Source organism: Ciconia boyciana, chromosome 4 (assembly GCF_034638445.1).
Source record: "Ciconia boyciana chromosome 4, ASM3463844v1, whole genome shotgun sequence".
NCBI lineage: Eukaryota > Metazoa > Chordata > Aves > Ciconiiformes > Ciconiidae > Ciconia > Ciconia boyciana.
The window spans coordinates 6,174,682-6,194,792 of NC_132937.1; the positions used below are offsets into that span (position 1 = coordinate 6,174,682).

At 40.0% G+C, this 20,111-nt stretch overlaps 1 protein-coding gene across 12 annotated transcripts in view; it reads right to left on the reverse strand.

The window, feature by feature from the left end:
• LOC140650543 (tyrosine-protein kinase Fer-like) overlaps positions 1-20,111 on the reverse strand; it is a 213,971-nt gene that overhangs the window by 134,669 nt on the left and 59,191 nt on the right. For 11 of the 12 annotated variants that reach the window (XR_012042062.1, XR_012042060.1, XR_012042063.1 and 8 more), the window contains 4 exons: positions 10,622-10,805; positions 8,083-8,220; positions 6,558-6,677; positions 1,783-1,905 (listed from right to left, as the gene is read on the reverse strand). Coding sequence is in view for 8 of the 12 variants with exons in the window: in XM_072858970.1 (XP_072715071.1) it covers positions 1,783-1,905; positions 6,558-6,677; positions 8,083-8,220; positions 10,622-10,805 (565 nt within the window). In the remaining 4 variants the exon portion in view is untranslated. The remainder of the gene's footprint in view (positions 1-1,782; positions 1,906-6,557; positions 6,678-8,082; positions 8,221-10,621; positions 10,806-20,111) is intronic. The other variant, XM_072858971.1, reaches the window with a different exon arrangement.

Below are 20,111 nucleotides of genomic sequence, written 5' to 3' on the forward strand. Positions count from 1 at the left end.
AGGCTGTGTCAGAAAGAAGTGAGCTGAAGTCCAAACTGGTTCAAGTATAGAGTCAGAAAACATAATTTTGCCTTGACCTTCATTTTGCCCAGATAAAACAGAACCAGGGAAGATTTCCTCGGCACTGAAGGGCTAACCTCAGCATCTTGCGAGACTCAACAATAACAGACTGTAAAGTTCTTGAATTTGGAGGTGACCTCCTCACTTTCTTTCATGAAGAGAGACTTGCATTAAAGCTCTTTGAAGGTGCCAAACTTAGCCAAGCAATCTGACTTGACCAGCCCATCCACCAGCAGGATGACCACTGGCTCAAGAGGCAAGCTTTCATTCATCGCTCAACTACCCTTGCCTTTGACCTCACTTTGCAGTGCTGAGGCTAGTGCTATATTGTGTGACAGAAGTCAAGAATATGTAACAGTTGATTGAGACCTTCTAGGGACCATAAGTACTTGTATAAGAAGAGCTAAACAATCAAAAACATCCTGGTTATTCTTCAGTGCAGTTAAAAATGAAAGTGGGGTCTGTTGGTGGAAGACATAAGCAATGACAAAACAGAATGGTTGATTTCAGGGAAGCTTATGTCTTACACCTAGAAATCTAAGCCAGATCCCATGCTTTTTAAAAAGACCCACAGATACAGCTGGAGTCTACACTGAGATAATCTCAACAATACAAACATCTGCTACAGGATCAAAGGAGCCTACCTACAGCAGGAAAGGCAGGGATAGAAAACCACTTTCAGAGAGATATAATGGACAACAAGACAATACCGAAGAAATATTCCTAAGGAAAAAGCAGCATGAGGGAGAAACAAATTCATAATGCGTAAAAAACCCACAAAACTCATATATTTCAAAGTGTTTATCCTTTAAGCTATATGCAGCAAAGAAGGTAGGTCAAGAATTGAAAAATGGGAAAATATACATACTGTGAGTATATGTGTAGACTATCACAGAAAGAACAGGAAATCATCAAATCAGAACAATTACACATATATATAAAGTTTCATATATGAATAAAATACTACTCAATGTATCAAGTTACAAGATGCCTTCAACAGAGAGCTTAGAAGTCTTTTTCAGTGAAGACAGAATTATCTGAGGATTTGCATTCCACTTCACTGGTATTGCAAACCAATACCAATGACCAAGTTAGTAAGATTCTGACTGATCACAACAAGAATTGGAAAAACATCACTACAGACAGAAGTTATTTATCTGTTGTTATAACTTCAGTTTAGACTATGATGTGAAACTTAATCAGAGTTAGAAAAAAGACCAATGATCTTGATCAAAAATTATTATTTATAATGAATGTGGCACTGTAAAACACCAATTAATCCCTCACCTTCATTATTTACTATTCAGTATTACAGGGTATTGGTTCTACATTGTTGCATAAGAAAGTTTACATATCTTGCATATGGCTCTGAAAAGTCTTTCATAAAATGAACTGTCAGAAAGACAATCTGAATTGACTCCTTTTGTTCCATCAAGCTGCAGTTACACTGTGAACCAAAGGTCCAGTTCTTGAGCCATCCCAATAGTATGACAATTAAACTAAATTAAAGGAGCTGCTCAGTTCTCTAATTAATTAGGATCTGGAGTGGGGAAGGTTTATTTAAGACATGGGAAACTAACTTTTTGTTGTCATTGATAATAAACATTTCTCACTAAAGCAAAACAATGTTAGTGCAGGTTATTTCATATTTAAGTCTTAGGAACTGCATTATAGACAAATTTATCTCAAATTATTATATTTTGATATTTTAGTTATACTTACTCTGATGTTTTTTCACAAGTCTTAGAGGACTCTTCTAATTTTTTCTCTAATTCCAACACAAGTTTCTCTTTGCTCAAAAGTGTCTGCTGTGTCTGAATCAATTCTTCTATTATTGTTTTTAACCTGTAATACATACATTTCAGAAATCTATGGTATGCATACACAAACTGAACATATTTGGAAACATTTAAATTTTTTCCTAAAGATGAAAAGGAGCATTAGTCTTCAAAATATGTTATTTGCTGGTCATTGTGGCTTTCTTGTGGCTGTACCTTTATATTATATTATTAACCTATGCTATTACAGAATCCATACTAGATTGCGGACACATACAAAGTTACAGAATGATCTGTTGCCTGTATTCTCTAGAATGCATGATGCGTTATGTGGATTAATGCCTTCCTAATATATTGCTAATTCATGAGAAGTTAAATGAAAAATTAAACCCTTCAGACTGCTGAAGTACACATTAGATAAATATGTACAATCAGTAGTTGTGATGCATTCATCTCTAGATATAAAACCAGAATCAGTAGGTTTTGCATTGCAAGTTAAAGCAATACTTTTTAGTATAAGAGTAATCTGTATATTCTTTTCTATACCATTAACTTTTAAAAAGCCACACAGTTTTTGGTAATGGTAAGTCCAAACTAAAGGTAAAATCTGTACAAGAATACTCAACATTAACTGAGAAACTGTTATTACACATTAAAACCATTACTGACACTTTGCAATTATACTGGCAAACATTCCAATACCAAAAAAAGTCAACAAATGTAAGATGAGACTTTGCAATATAATTCTCAGTCAACTCTACACAAAGCAGATAAAAGGCTCACATATCAAAAAATATGCGAGCAATTCAAGCAATTGCTAAGTTGGGAGAATAATTTAAAAAATATCCTTTCCTTCTTGGCATTCATCTATCTATCTATCTTCAAATATCTTACTCTGTTTCCCCTATATTTTCAAGCACAATTTCAATAAAAAGGTATTATAGAAAAGAGTGGAACAAAGGCAGAATACATATAGTACTTGATACTGCACAGATCGATTGCCCAAAACTGTTCCAGTTTGGGGAGTGTCAGAGGAGGTTTATTCTGTTATGCTTTTCAGAATATCTCAATATTAGTCTATGATAGTCACCAATATTTATCAGGAGACACCATATCTCTCTCATTACTTACAAAAGTTCCCTAATAAACACTGACTTTTAACTACCTCTCTCTCTGTCAAATCTTCTTTATTCATAAATATAAACTTACTTGAAAATGTAAAACTGAGCCAGTTTTCTCATCACTTATCCTTAGAATATGTTTTATTAAAACCTTCAGTAATGCATGTAAAGTTGTCATTCTTCTCATATACTCAAAAACCCGATTGATTTGACCAAAAATTATTGATTCTGGATTAACATATATCTTCTAATTCATTCAATGTCTGGGAAATAAACTCAGTATATGTATTGGATTTATTACATTTGCTAGATACTGAAGGTAGTTTTTCCTCTGCAGAAACATAACGATGTAGTATTTTGAAGATCCAAGGCCATGATCTCAACTCTAAAGATCAACAATCAAATTCCTATTGTTTCAGAACATACAGAATGGATCTTTAAAAAGCCATCATCTATCAATAAAGGATGTAATACACTGACCTTACTTGAGAATATCTAGTCAATGCACAATAAGTTGATGCAAGCATGTCATATTTTTCTAGTAGTTTTAAAGCAAGACTATAGTAAAAGCTATCTAAAAAGCAGTTGACAAGGTATATCAAGCAAAAGCAGTTAAAGAAAACTAAGCAGTCATAAGATAAAGGGTTCTTGCTTGTATTAGAAACAATTACAAAAAGAAGAAAGAGGATAAGAATAAACAGTCAGTTTTTACAGTGCCAGGAGATAACTAGCAGAGGTCCACAAAAATCTGCAGTGTTTAATATGTTCATAATAACTGAGATGAAACAACAATTTTAAAAGTGACAAAGAATGCTGACAGTACAATGTTATTTGAGGTAGTAAAGGAAGGGGCTGAATGTGAATAATGCAAAAGGATTTTTCTGAATCTTATGAGAATCAGTAACTGGACTGCCATTTAGAAGATTAATCTCAATGTGTATTAAAATAAACAAATATACAAGGGGGAAAACAATCCAAACCTTTATACAGTGAATGGGTCTAAGCTGACCATTACCACTAAGAAATGAGATCTTGGGGTTACAACAGACTATTCCATGAAAACATTGGCTTGATACTCAACAGTGGTCAGAAAAAACAAACAGAAGGATTCTCTAGGATTTGTTAAAAATTAAGCAGAACAAGAACATAGGAAACCTCAATATGCCTCTCTCTAATCTATGTATCTGGATTACCTGTGCAATTCTGGTCATTTATCTCAAAAACAATACAGTAACCTTGAAAACATTCAAAGAAAGATAACAAGCTTAATAAAAGATAAGAAGTTTTGGGAAAGGAAGGACTAAAGGTAAAGACTGTTTGCTTTGAAAAAAAAGATGACAGAGCAGAAGTATGATAAAAGTTTACAATATCATGAATGGGGTGGAAAGGAGTACATTGTTCCTATTGTCTTCCAAAACAAGAGCTTAAAGTCATAAAATGAAACTAGGAAGTAACAGGTCCACATAATGTTAAGTTAATCTTTGGAATTCCTTGACCTAAGATACTGTGGACAATAGATTCTTACACATATTGAAACTGACTGGACAAATTCATGAAAGACAAATATATCTAAGGCTATTACAAACAAATATTACTTCTGGCTCAAAAAAATTCTAATCTGCAAATTATGGGAGGCTGAGAGAACATTCTGGGGAATGCATGCACATCCTGTTCTTGTTCTCCTCCCTAGACTTTCCCTTTGAGCTAATGTCAGAGAGAAGAAAGTTGTCTAGGTCAGTCTTTGATTTGACCTAATACAGTCAGACTCATTTGCTCAGAGGCCCTAATATAATCTGTACCAGAAAGTGGACATACAGCAACACTTCAAAGAGCTATTTGATTCCTGTTCCAAAAATAAAATCACACCATAAAATTTCTCTCTCAAATGTATCAAAGAATTTAAAGTGCATGAATATAAGCTTTGTAACAGGACACACTGGAAGTTGTATTAAAAAAAATATATTTATGCAAATATGAAGATACTTATTTACAAACACAAGTTTCATCAAAATCATTTGCTAAAAAAGCAGCATTTAAGCTGTTTTGCTTAGAAATGCTGATGGCTTATTTCTAAACACTGGGATGCGGAAGACAAGCCAAACAAGAAGTTATTTCTATTTTTGAGCTATGGAAGTTAGAATCTTATAAAAATTATAAGACCTTTCAAAAGGGAGATTTAGTATATATTTTTTCCTTGTAACTGTGCTGAAGTACAGCTAGCTGTACAACATATACATAGTTTATGCATGAATAATCTCAATTTAGTAATGATGCAGAATATATTATAAACAGAAAAATGTTTAAAGAGGAGGGAGGGGCTTTATTCATTAATAGACCTTTTCATAAGAAAGATGAAGTTGTTTTGGGACTGAGGAGGAGTCTGACAAAGAAAGCTGAGATGTTATATAAAAGAGGTTATTTCAATATCTATTTAAGAATAAATTTATGAAAAATAATTAGATTGCACAAGAAAAACAGAGGACAACTAATGACCTTGGAAAAGAATGAACAAAATCCAGAGAATCTCAGTAGTGTTGAGGAAACATAGGGCTTAGAATAATTTACAGAAGACACACTGTAATGTATTTACTTTTGAAATGCCTCACTTCTATATGTTCTCACTATTATTTTGGTTTTAATAAAAATTTGCATGAAACAAAGGTCATAGTTTGATTAAGCAGACAAATTAAAAATAAATACACTGATTTCTTATTTGGATCAGTTATACATTGCAAAGAAAAACCTCAAATAAGTCAGACTGAAATATATTACAGACAAAAACCACCATCTACCAATGAATTATTGAATTTACCATTTTATATTGCTTATAATCAATTAAAAATTAAATATACAATTAATTTTTGCAATCTCAAAAGTGACTGCATCAGAACATTTTATGGCAAAAGATGAGATTGACAAGATAATAACCTCAGCAGGAGATTTGTTCCCCAGTAACAACTGATTAAAGTTGGGGAAATTAATAAAAAGATAAAACTACACAATAGATTAACAAAATATGTAGAGAGGTACTTTATCACACTGAATAGCTAAAAGTTCCATGAAATGTAATACAACAGCTACATCTATGTTAGTAAATTAATACATATTAAAGGTTATAACAGTGAATAAGAATTTTATTTGGAAAACAAAAGCAGAACACCTACAAAACCAGTAAAACAAATGTATTTATGAATATTTCCTGGTTGGCAATTTACATCACTGACTACATCACTATACTCAGTGGCTTCATAGACAGATTTCCATATTTTCCTAGAATACTGAATGTGGAAGCACCTTTGAGAAAATTATTAAGTTCCCAAGGAGAATTCATGATGGATTTGGGGCACTGTAAAAATTAACTGGGGAGGAGGAGAGACTAGATCGAAAGTTCAGGCAAGTGCTGCTTTTTTGGGTTGGGGGGGAGTATTTGGTGCAAAGGAACAATAAAAAGTGCAATGGGCAGGAGTCTATAGCTTAAAAATATTATTTCAGAAACTGGACCTTAAAAGTCAGGACACAGCTATGCAATGAGCTGATGAGCCTAGATATCATGTATGTCAGAATTTCTAAAGGATTAAAGTTTTTAAAGAAAACTTACGTGACTTGTAAACTTTCTGCTGTTAGATTATTCCACATGATCTCATTAGCTTGAAGGTTTTCATTTTCTTCTAGTAAAGACGTATCAAACTCTATTGCTTGTTCAACAACTTCTGATGACCTAATTTAGCAAATAAAAGTTATATTTGCAAAATTAACATGTATCTTTAAGTAGATCATAAAGAAAATTGGTTTGGTTTGAATTATTAATAACTAGAATATAGTTAAAATTACATATGAAATAAAATTAAAACATTAGGATATATATTCTTTTTCCTTTAAATAAAGGACACACTCTTAAAAACATACCAGAGAACAAAATAGAATATAATTCTTTTACTTAAGATCACAAAATAATAAAGGTTTTCAGGGGGTATCTATTTGCATGGATCCACTCTTAGCTGATCCAGCTATAAATCTGCACACGACAATTATCAATTTGCACATAAATAACAAAGGATAATGCAAGAAGTCTTAGGACTATCCACTTATGTACCAATACCCAATATCAGTTCAATAAACAGCAAATAAAGTTTATTTTTTAAATTAAAAACTTTCTTGCATTACCTGCATATTTTGTTGTTTCAGGCACTACTTACTCTGCAATAACTGCAGTTTATACAGGGGTACCTAGAGTTCACTTTAAACTATCTATCTAGAACATGGGCAATGAGAGAAATATAGCAGAGAAACTTAACTTAGCCGAGGATGCAAAATGCATCCAAATACACACTAAATTAGCTCACACTGAATCTAGGTTGTCGTGTGTCCAAAGAAGAGCAACAAAGCTGGTGAAGGGTCTAGAGCAGAAGTCTTATGAGGAGCGGCTGAGGGAACTGGGGTGGTTTAGTCTGGAGAAAAGGAGGCTCAGGGGAGACCTTATTGCTCTCTACAACTACCTGAAAGGAGGTTGTAGAGAGGTGGGGGTCGGTCTCTTCTCCCAGGTAACCAGTGATAGGACGAGAGGAAACAGCCTCAAGTTGTGCCATGAGAGGTTTAGATTGGATATTAGGAAAAATGTCTTCACTGAAAGGGTTGTCAAGCATTGGAACAGGAAAGCGGTTGAGTCACCATCCCTGGAGGTATGTAAAAGACGTTTGGATGTGGTGCTTAGGGACATGGTTTAGTGGTGGACTTGGCAGTGTTAGGGTTACGGTTGGACTTGATGATCTTAAAGGTCTTTTCCAACCTAAATGATTCTATGATTCTATGTATAGTCTGCTGCCAGTACCAAAGTTATAGCTCTTCACATGTGATAATAGTAATTAGAATTCTGTTTTTCTAGAGGCAGTCAAAGAGATTGATGGTTGAAGAAACAGTCAGGTTAAAAACCTGACATTCAGACAACTTTCTGTACATGCAAGTGGAATAGCTTTTTAAATTAGGATAATGCTTTAAAAATAACAATTTTAAAGGAACCAAACAGAAACAAATACAACTCTGATCACTTTAGCAGTGCTGTAGTTTAATACAAGTTTTTCCTCGAGAAGAAACATGAACATGTACACCAAGATGAAAACTTATACCTATGAGTATCTATGAAGTCATTATACTCAGAGTTAGGGTCTATCTGTTCAACGGAGGTCTGGATCTCTTTATGGACATTTGCAATCTCTTCTGTTACAAGACAGGTGATCTGGCTATATTCATCCAAGATTCCTTTTCTAGAGAGAAAAAAAAAACCACTATAGTGTATAACATGGTACTGAAGGCATAGATGGCATTGATGATGCTTCAAACTTTCAATTTTCTGTTACTACAAACTCTTGTTTCAACTGTCTAAAAAGGGAGAAAAAGAAAAAGACCATACATTACTCAAAGAAATAACAGATTTATTGTTCTCTTTCATATCTTCATTTTATTATTTGGTCATTAGGGCAAAAATAAGCATAAATCACAAGTTCGCATATATTTACAAGAAGAAACAAAATCAAACAAAAAGTTGACATGAGAAAGTACGAGCCATCTAGCCTAATGACCTGCCTGCAACAGTGGGCAAAAGCAAGTGATTAGGGAATGGTAAAAGAAAAGAATAAGTGATATTTTACCACTACATTTAATAGTATCCAGTGATATTTCCCCAGAATACCTTCCTACTCTCTTTAAGTTTTAGCTTTCCATAAATAGCCCTTCATAATCATTTCCTATTTAATTTTTATTTTTGACAAACTTCTTGGCTTGCCAGGTTCTGAAGCATGGTGAGGTTTTTTTTAAATACTGATTAATTTTGACCAACCCAGAGGAATGTGCAGGAAAAAAAACTATCAGCAAATTTTTCCTGGATAAGATCTCAAGTTATGTTTATTTTATAAGAAACATTATTTGCTTGTATTTCTTCAGTACTTTTTCTAAGGAGAAAACAGACAAGAGAATTAATTAATGTCAACTACAGCAATGCCAGATCTAAGAGAAATGGAATCTATGTTAATTACTAAAAAAATAAATAATTAGTGATGTTAATATACACTTCAAGTTTACCAAACTAATTGATTTGCAAACCAAGATTATTAACAAAGTATATTTCACACAGATAGCCACACCAAGCCCTACACTTGAAATCACCATCTCCTTTTGTAGAATTAAGCCCAAAGATATTAGACAGCAGTAATTTTCTAATAAATTCAGATCTCATTGAAAATGTTTATTTAGTGATAAGAATATTCTTACAGGTTTTTATTTCAAAGATGACAAAGAAAATTGGGTTCAATAGGTTCTTGTTCAATGATAAAACCCTTCAGTGAATTATCATAATTCACAATTATGAAAAATCACATTAATTACAGCACACAAATTTAACTGAAGTCTCTTGCTGTGATTTTACATACAAAATTAAGATTAAAAGGACTGTGCAGAGACTACTATAGAGGTTTATTTCATTTACATACCTGCACCAGAATCAAAGGGAGCAATGATACTTTATGAGGCAGTTAATATTGGCTGCATAACCTAAGCATATAAAGCATGAAACCCCCAACTCTCCTTCACTTCCTATGTGCTGAAGTCAAGATGAATGTAGACTTCAGAAAAAGTAAGAAAATGAGATATAGAAGAGTGCCTCCAATCTAAATGAACAATACTTACAAAAAGAGGTAACTACTTTTTCTTGACCTGTAAAGGTCCCTTCCAATCCAAAGCATTCTATGATTCTATGATTCTATGATTCTTTTAGAGTAAGTGATTTACAAGCAATATTTTTTAATTGCAGTCCTCGGAATGTCTTAGAGAAAGACCTACAGAACAGTCTCCCAAACCAACTCATATTCTTCAGGAAAGTCAAAGAGGCAGCATGGTGATTACAAATCAGAAAAGATAGCTTAGAGTCCTCACTGACGATTCTCTGAGATATCAGTTTGCACATCTTCATCAGTGATGTGGAGAATGATCTTTCAGAAAAAGGTAATTGTATTTTTAAGGCTGGATTCCTTACAGTGAAATTAGGTTTAAATAATCCTGCTATTTGCACACAAATGAGTAACCATGCATCTGTCTGGCCCTCCTCCCATATGACTTTCAAGAGTGTTGGCCATTTTAAACCAAATTGGTTCCCGGCAGAATTTCATAAAAATAAGGCTACTGGAGAGGCAACTAACTTGAATAGAATAGAATAGAATAGAATAGAATAGAATAGAATAGAATAGAATAGAATAGTTCAGTTGGAAGGGACCTACAACAATCATCTAGTCCAACTGCCTGACCAATTCAGGGCTGACCAAGTTAAAGCATGTTAACTTGCCATAGTATTCCAGCTGAAGGAAAGGATAAAGCATGAGCTTAACTATAAACACTGCAGTTGTTAGTTAATCTCTAAGATTTTAAAAGTTTTATGAGAAGACAGTCTCTCACGAAAATGCTTAAGTAACCCCTTAAAACTACTATGTGCATTTATTTGAATAGACTTCTCTATGCACAATTGTTGTCAATGGAAAGATGAAAACAGCTTTTTCATTACTCCTTGATATACAAATAATTGATGAAGGTTTATTATTTTCTAAAAATACTATGAATTAATTAGGATATTACAGAAAAAATGTGGAAATTAGAAATATATAAGAAAACACAGCTTACAGGGCTTTAATCATTTCTTCTTCCATCTTCTGTAGTGAATCAAGTAACAGAGGAAGTGTAGTGTCATAATATTGGTGCTGATGTAACTGTGCTCCTTTCAGTGCCAATACATATTGATTATGCAACATATGAAGTTTCATAGTGGCTTTATCACACCGATCTTTGGCTTTCTCAGTCTCTTTTCCTGAGAAGAAAAAAAAAAAGAAAATGCATACAGTGATTTTAATGTATACAAACATCAACACTTGTGGTTGACATAAATCTAATAGATTTATAAGTTTGCACTTTGTTCCACAATAATACATTTAAGCTATTTCCCTGAAGAAGCTAAAATTTGACAATTCTCAGGTCACTAGTAAGACTAAATGTTTAGGTCACTAGTAAGGTCACTAGTAAGACTAACACTCAAAAACAACTATCACAAATGCTACTCTTTTATTTGTCTCAGAGTAAATAAACATTTTTTAATGAAGAAAATAAGAAATGTCCTACTAAGTCAGACCCATGATCCATTTAGACCAGTACTCTGTCTCCAGTAATGATAGCAGGAACTGCTTTTAGGGAAAGCATGCGTACTGGGTTTGCGTGGCAAGGTTTTGGTAGCAGGGGGGCTACAGAGGTGGCTTCTATGAGAAGATGCCAGAAGCTTCCCCCATGTCCGATAGGGCCAGTGCCAGCCGGCTCCAAGACGGACCTGCCACTGGCCAAGGCTGAGCCAATCAGCGACAGTGGTAGCGCCCCTGTGATAACATATTTAAGAAGGGGAAAAAACCTGCTGTGCAACAGCAGCTGGGAGAGAGAGGAGTGAGAATATGAGAGAGAAACAACCCTGCAGACACCAAGGTCAGTGAAGAAGGAGGGAGAGGAGGTGCTCCAGGTGCTGGAGCAGAGATTCCCCTGCAGCCTGTGGTGAAGACCATGGTGAGGCAGGCTGTCCCCCTGCAGCCCATGGAGGTTAACAGTGGAGCAGATAGCCACCTGCAGCCCGTGGAGGACCCCACACCAGAGCAGGTGAATGTGCCCTGAAGGAGGCTGTGACCCCTTGGAGAGCCCACACTGGAGCAGGCTCCTGGCAGGACCTGTGACCCTGTGGAGAGAGGAGCCCACGCTGGAGCAGGTTTGCTGGCAGGACTTGTGACTCTGTGGGGGACCCACGCTGGAGCAGTCTGTTCCTGAAGGACTGCACCCCATGGAAAGGACCCGTACTGGAGCAGTTTGTGAAGAACTGCAGCCCGTGGGAAGGACTCCTGTTGGAGAAGTTCGTGGAGGACTGTCTCCTGTGGGAGGGACCCCATGCTGGAACAGGGGAAGAGTGTGAGCAGGAAGGAGCAGCAGAGACAACGTGTGACGAAATGACCGCAACCCATTCCCTGTTCCCTCTGTGCCGCTTGGGGGGAGGAGCTAGGGAAGCCGGGAGTGAAGTTGAGCCTGGGAAGAAGGGAGTAGTGGGGGGAAGGTGTTTTAAGATTTGTTTTTATTTCTCATTACCCTACTCTGACTTTTGATTGGTGGGCAGGTGCGCGGCAGCGGGCAGGCACGCAGCAGCATGGTGACCACCCAGCAAAAAGCAGTGTCCTCTGCTTATCCTGAGCTTCTAGCACCTGGTAGAACCAATGTAACCACACAGACAGAGCTCCTGTTCAAGCATGTGACCACCCAGGTTTCCGGCTGTGGGATGTGTGAAGGGATATTCCTAGAGGTGGAAAGTGATTGCAAGCAAGACTGTGGGAGGTGTGACCAGATTGATGAACTGCTCTGCTTGGTGGCCGAGCTGCAGGAGGAGGTGAGCAGACTGAGGAGTATTTGAGAGTCTGAGGGGGAGATTGATCAATGGAGCCGTACTCTGCCATCTGTGATGCATAGAAGCCAACTCAGCGTGGCCACTACAGAGGCAGGTCCTGGATCTATTTTGTGCCAGGAGGAAGGCAGTGTCACAAAGGATAAGGAGGGGTGGAAGCAGGTTACAGCATGGAGTGGTAAGAGAAACCCCTCCTTACCCATTAAGTTACCCTCTAAGTTACCCTTACAGAACAGGTATGAGGCCCTGGCTTTGGTAGATGAAGTGCATAATGAGAAAGAGGAGGAACCTGTGCAAGCAGTCTTGCCAAGATCAGAGAGACCAACCCCTTGCAACAAAACCTGCATTAAGACCAGCACCGAGAAGAAACAATGGCAAGTTATGGTCATTGGTGATTCCCTTCTGTGCAGAACGGAAGCACCTGTTTGCAGACCGGACGCTCTTTTCAGGGAAGTTTGCTGCCTCACTGGAGCCCGAATTAGGGACGTCACCACAAGACTGAAGAGCCTAGTTCAACCTTCAGACTACTATCCATTCCTGCTCTTTCACATGGGTACTAATGATGTCGCAACAAAAAGTCTGAGGTCAGTCAAAAGAGACTTCAGAGCCCTGGGAAGAATGCTAAAAAATCTGGGAGCACAGGTAGTATTTTCCTCAATCCTCCCAGTAATGGGGGGAGACCTCGGAAGAAACAGGCGAGCCCAGGATATCAGTACCTGGCTCCAGGACTGGTACCTGTGCCAAAACTTTGGGTTTTTAAACCATGGAAGAGCCTTCAAGAGACAAGGTATGCTGAGGCCTGACGGGATCCACCTGTCCCAATGGGGAAAACAGGTCTTTGGGCATAAGCTGGTGGGGTTGATTAAGAGACCTTTAAACTAGAATTGATGGGGGAAGGGATACCTACTGCAATCCTGTTGGTAAGCCAAGGGTTGGCATGGCATCGCCTGAGGGTGGCAATGCTAGTGGGAACATTTATGCTGCTCCTGGGAGCATGGAGGGCTCAGGAGTGTATCTGAAATGCTTGTACACCAACGCACGCAGTATGAGAAACAAGCAGGATGAACTGGAAGCGTTGGTCAGTTCCCAGAGCTATGATGCCATTGGTATTAGCGAGACTTGGTGGAATGAGTCCCACGACTGGAGTGCTGGGATGGAGGGCTGTTCAGGAGGGATAGGCAGGGCAGGCGAGGTGGAGGTGTCGCACTATACATAAGGGAGAGGTTTGATTGTACAGCCCTTACAGTTAGCGGTGATGTGGTGGAGAGCCTCTGGGTGAGGATTAGGGGGATGGAAAACAAAGGAGACGTTGTAGTGGGTGTCTACTACTGATTGCCCAGCCAGGATGTAAGCACTGATGTGTTATTCTATAAGCAATTAGGAGAAATCTCTGGATCGGTAGCCCTTGTCCTTACGGGAGATTCCAACTTCCCAGACATCAACTGGGAATATCATACTGCTGTGACGAGCAGGTCTTGGAAATTCTTGAAGTTTGTGGAAGATAACTTCTTGTCACAGGAACTCAGTGAGCCAACTAGGAAAGGTGCCCTCCTAGACTTGCTATTTGTGACTAGAGAAGGACTCGTGGGGGATGTGATGGTAGGTGGCTGTCTTGGCCACAGTGATCACAAAATGGTTGAGTTGAAAATTTTCAGTGTAATGAGAAAAAAGGTCAGCAGAGTTGCTACCCTGGATTTCAAGAGAGCAAACTTTAAGCTATTCTGGGAGCTAGTTAGCAGAGTACCCTGGGAATCTGCCTTTGAGGACTTAGGAAGTCCACGAGTGCTGGTCAGTCTTTAAGAACCACCTTTTAGAAGCACAGGAGCAGGCAATTCCACTGTGTCCTAAGTCAAGCAAGCAGGGCAGAAGACCGGCTTGGCTGAACAGGGAACTCCTCGTGGAGCTCAAGAGGAAAAAGAAATTGTACAATCTCTGGAAGTGAGGTCAGGCTTCACAGGAAGAGTACAGAGTTGTAGTTCACATATGCAGGGAGAAAACACGAAAGGCCAAAGCTCAGTTAGAGTTGAAACTGGCCAGTGTTGTGTCAGACAACAAGAAAGGCTTTTCTAAGTATGTTAATAGCAGGAGGAGGTCTAAAGAAAACATTGGACCGATACTTGTTGAAGATGGGTCACCTGACTAATAGGGATGAAGATGAAGCGGAGGCATTCAATGCTTTTTTTGCCTCAGTCTTTAATAATACGGATAGACCTTGGGCTGCCTGGTCCCCTGAGTCAGAGGACCACGACTGCGGGAACAGTGACTTTCCATTTGTGGACACTGAAATTGTAAGGGACCAGCTGTATCAGCTGAATGTTCATAAGTCCATGGGCCCTGATGGGATTCATCCCAGAGTACTGAAGGAGCTAGCAGATATTATGGCAGGACCCCTCTCGATCATCTACCAAAGGTCTTGGGGGTCTGGGGAGGTCCCTGCTGACTGGAAGCTAGCCAATGTTATTCCAATCTACAAAAAGGGCGTGAGGGAAGACCCAGGAAACTACAGACCTGTTAGTCTAACCTCAGTACCTGGAAAGATTATGGAGAAGATCATACTGGGTGCTATTGAAAGGCATTTAAAGAATAATGCAATCATCAGGCACAGTCAACATGGGTTCACAAAAGGAAAGTCCTGTTTAACTAATTCGATATCCTTCTATGATATCTATGTCGCCCACCTAGTGGATGAAGGGAAGGCAGTGGATGTAGTTTTTCTGGATTTCAGTAAGGCTTTTGATACTGTCCCTCACAGCATCCTTCTGGACAAGTTGTCCAACTGTGAGATGAGCAGGTTCACGGTTGCGCTGGGTGAAGAACTGGCTGAACGGCAGGGCTCATAGGGTTGTAGTGAATGGGGCTATATCTGGCTGGCAACCGGTCAGCAGCGGTGTTCCTCAGGGTTCAGATCTATGGCCAGTTCCGTTCAATATATTTATCAATGATCTGGATGCAGGAGTTGAATGCACCATTAGCAAGTTTGCTGACGATACTAATCTGGGAGGTGCTGTTGACTCTCTCGAGGGACAAGAGCCCTTGCAGAGGGATCTAAATAGATTGGAGCATTGGACAATCATTAATGGCATGAAATTTAACAAGTCCAAGTGCCAGATTCTGCACCTGGGACAGAGTAATGCCAGACACAAGTATAGATTGGGAGAGGAGTGGCTGGAGAGCAGCCCTGCAGAAAGGCATCTGGGGGTGCTGGTCGACAGCAGGCTCACTGTCAGTCAGCAGTGTGCCCTGGCAGCCAAGAGGGCAAACCGCATCCTGGGGTGCATCAAACACAGCATAAGCAGCCAGTCAAAAGAGGTGATTATCCTGCTGTAATCAGTGTTGGTGTGGCCTCACCTTGAATACTGTGTGCAGTTCTGGGCCCCACAATTTAAGGATGTGAAGGTTCTTGAATGCATCCAGAGGAGGGCAACAAAGATGGTGAAAGGGCTGGAAGGCATGTCCTATGAGGAGAGGCTAAGGACTCTGGGTTTGTCTAGTTTGGAGAAAAGGAGGATGGGGGGCAACCTCATTGCTCTCTACAGCTTCCTGAGGAGGGGAAGTGGAGAGGGAGGTGCTGATCTCTCCTCCCTGGTATCCAGTGACAGGACGCATGAGAATGGCTCAAAGCTGTGTCAGGGGAGGTTCAGACTGGACATTAGGAAGCATTTCTTTACCAAGAGGGTGGTCAAACACTGGAACAGGCTTCCTAGAGAGGTGGTCGATGCCCCATGCCTGTCAGTGTTTAAGAGGCCTTTGGACAATGCCCTTAATAACATGCTTTAGCTTTTGGTCAGCCCTGGAGTGGTCAGGCAGTTGGACTAGATGATCATTGTAGGTCCCTTCCAACTGAAATAATCTAGTCTATTCTATTCTATAAATTAAATTAATTTCCCCGAGTCAAGTCTGTTTTGCCCATGACGGTAATTGCTGAGTGATCTCCCTGTCCTTATCTCGACCCATGAGCTTTTCATCATATTTTTCTTCTCTGTCCAGTTGAGTAGGGGGAGTGATACAGCAGCTTGGTGGGCACCTGGCATCCAGCCAAGGTTAACCCACCACAGCATGCAAAAGTGGCTACTATTTGTGGCCCTTTTCCCTTGCATTTTCCCATCATCCATTGTCACTGGATTAGGGATGTTAGAGGATATATCCCTGCTTATTCCCTGTATTATCTCTTCTGAACCAGTTTCCCATGAATATGTCTAATCCATTTTTTAATCTGTTGATACCTGTCTGCTTCCACAACTTCCTGCAACAGCAAGTTCCAAAAGTTCACTGCCTGCTTTGCACAGCACTTTCTTTTTATCTGTTTTAAAACAGTCTTCTGCTGGTTTCAAATAGTGCCACCTAGTTCTAGTATTGCAAGATTTGGAGAATAACAGTTCTGCATTCATCAGGTCATTGACTCCCTTGCTAAGTCACTGATGAAAATGTTGAATAAAAGCCAGTCACAGCACTAATTCCATTAGTTACTGAGTCTGTTCCATTCTGAAAAAAATAGTATTAAGCTGTACCCTTTGCTTCCTACCCTTTGACTATCTATCTATAAGGGCCTTTCCTCCCATCCTGTATGGCAAGTTATTTGCTTTAATAGCCTTTGGCAAAGAGCCTTATCAAAGGGTCAAAGGCTCTTTGAAAAAATAATATATTTTGTTCACTGAAACCTTTTTATCCACATGCTTATTGACATCTTCCTAGAACTCCATCAAGTTAGCAAATGTCTTTACAGAAATAATGCTGACTCTTTCCTAACAGACCATGGTTATTCACAACCTCAGAAATCTTATTTATTGTAGGGTCTACAATCTTGCCAAGGATGGAAGTCAGAATCATCTCTGTAGCTCCCAGGATCTCTTCTAGACCCTTGATAATCCAGCAGGCCCCTGGCACAGTGGTAGGTTACACACCTTAACCAGCAGTTCAATAATTTGATATCTGAGCTCCTTCAGAGCTCCCAGGTGAAGGCCATCTGGTGCTGGTGACTTATTAACAATTAATCACTATATATCTGGTCCAATGGTTCCCCTTATTATCCTTATATTGATCTAGTTCCTTCAGATTCCCTGCTACAAATAATGCATCAGGTAGGCAACCTCCCCAACATCTTCAGCAGGAAAAGCTGATTGAAAGAATACACTGAGCTGTGCTGCCTTAGCTTAGTCATTCCTGAGTGTCCTCTTATACCTTTCTCTTCAAGAAAACCTAAAAGTTTTCTCACCGGCTTCCTACGTTTGATGTATTTAAAGAACTTTCTACTATCAGCTCAAGCATCCTTTACAAGATGCTCTTCAAATTCTTAAACCCTCTTAATCTCCTGTTTACCTACCATGTTTTATGGATTTTCCTGTTTTCCTTTATTTTCTTAAATGCCAGCCTTCTGTCTATGCTGGCCTCCTTACTTTTTATAGAGCTATGGCATGGTTTTTTGATCACTTTTTCTTTTTGAATTACAGCATGCAGCTTACCTGGCCTTCTAATACAGTATTTCTGAAAAGCCTTCAGATTGCTTGGTTTATGAATTAATCTTTTCATGTTTTTAATGTGGGTATTTGTTTTTAGTTTTCTGCTTTTTTGCCATTTTTTTGTTTTGTTTTGTTTTTTAAAGAATTATCTGTCTCAAGCTTACTTAACTCCCTTTCTTGAAATTGAGTTTCTGTATGATGTATTTATTTGGTTTGTCCTCTACCATTACAATGTTACAGAATCACAGAATCACAGAATCGTACAGGTTGGAAAAGACCTTTAAGATCATCAAGTCCAACCGTAAACCTAACACTACCAAGACCACCACTAAACCATGTCCCTAAGCACCTCATCCAAACGTCTTTTAAATACCTCCAGGGATGGCGACTCAACCACTTCCCTGGGCAGCCTGTTCCAATGCTTGATAACCCTTTCAGTGAAGTAAAATTCCCTAATATCCAGTCTAAACCTCCCCTGGTGCAACTTGAGGCCATTTCCTCTCCTCCTATCACTTCTTACTTGGGAAAAGAGACCGACCCCCACCTCTCTACAACCTCCTTTCAGGTAGTTGTAGAGAGCAATAAGGTCTCCCCTCAGCCTCCTTTTCTCCAGGCTAAACAACCCCAGTTCCCTCAGCCACTCCTCATAAGACTTATGCTCTAGACCCTTCATCAGCTTCGTTGCCCTTCTCTGGACACACTCCAGCACCTCAATGTCTCTCTTGTAGTGAAGGGCCCAAAACCGAACACAGTATTCGAGGTGCGGCCTCACCAGTGCCGAGTACAGGGGCACAATCACTTCCCTAGTCCTGCTGGCCACACTATTCCTGATACAAGCCAGGATGCCATTGGCTTTCTTGGCCACCTGGGCACACTGCTGGCTCATATGCAGCCAGCTGTCAACCAACACTCCCAGGTCCTTTTCTGCCTGGCAGCTTTCCAGCCACTCTTCCCCAAGCCTGTAGCGTTGCATGGGGTTGCTGTGGCCCAAGTGCAGGACCTTGCACTTGGCCTTGTTAAAACTCATACAATTGACCTCGGCCCATCGATCCAGCCTGTCCAGGTCCCTCTGTACAGCCTTCCTCCCCTCAAGCAGATCAACACTCCCGCACAACTTGGTGTCATCTGCAAACTTACTAAGGGTGCACTCGATCCCTTCGTCCAGATCATTGATAAAGATATTAAACAGAACTGGCCCCAACACAGAGCCCTGGGGAACACCACTTGTGACCGGCCGCCAACTGGAGTAAACTCCATTCACCACCACTCTTTGGGCCCGGCCATCCAGCCAGTTCGTTACCCAGCGAAGAGTACACCCGTCCAAGCCATGAGCAGCCAGTTTCTCCAGGAAAATGCTGTGGGAAACCGTGTCAAAGGCTTTACTGAAGTCTAGATAGACAACATCCACAGCCTTCCCCTCATCCACTAGGCGGGTCACCTTGTCGTAGAAGGAGATCAGGTTGGTCAAGCAGGACCTGCCTTTCCTGAACCCATGCTGGCTGGGCTTGATCCCTTGGTTATTTTCTACATGCCGTGTGATGGCACTCAGGATGATCTACTCCATCAGCTTCCCTGGTACCAAGATCAGACTGACAGGCCTGTAGTTCCCTGGGTCCTCCTTCCGGCCCTTATTGAAGATGGGTGTCACATTTGCTAATCTCCAGTCAACTGGGACCTCCCCGGTTAGCCAGGACTGCTGGTAAATGATGGAAAGGGGCTTGGTGAGCACCTCTGCCAGTTCCTTCAGTACTCTCGGGTGGATCTCATCAGGCCCCATAGACTTGTGAATGTCTAAGTGGTGCAGCAGGTCACTAACCATTTCCCCCTGGATTATGGGGGCTCCATTCTGGTCCCCGTCCCTATCTTCTGACTCAGGGGGCTGGGTACCCAGAGAACTATTGGCCCTACTATTAAAGACTGAGGCAAAGAAGGCATTAAGTACCTCAGCCTTGTCCTCATCCTTGGTCACTGTGATCCCTCCCCCGTCTACTAGGGGCTGGAGATTCTCCTTAGCTCTCCTTTTGCTGTTAATGTATTTGAAGAAGTATTTTTTGTTGTCTTTTACAGCAGTAGCCAGATTGAGCTCTAGCTCGGCTTTGGCCCTTCTAATTTTCTCCCTGCACAGCCTCGCTACACCTTTGTAGTCCTCCTGAGTTGCCTGCCCCTTCTTCCAGAGGTCATAGACTCTCCTCTTTTTCCTGAGTTCTAGCCAGAGCTCTCTATTCAGCCAGGCTGG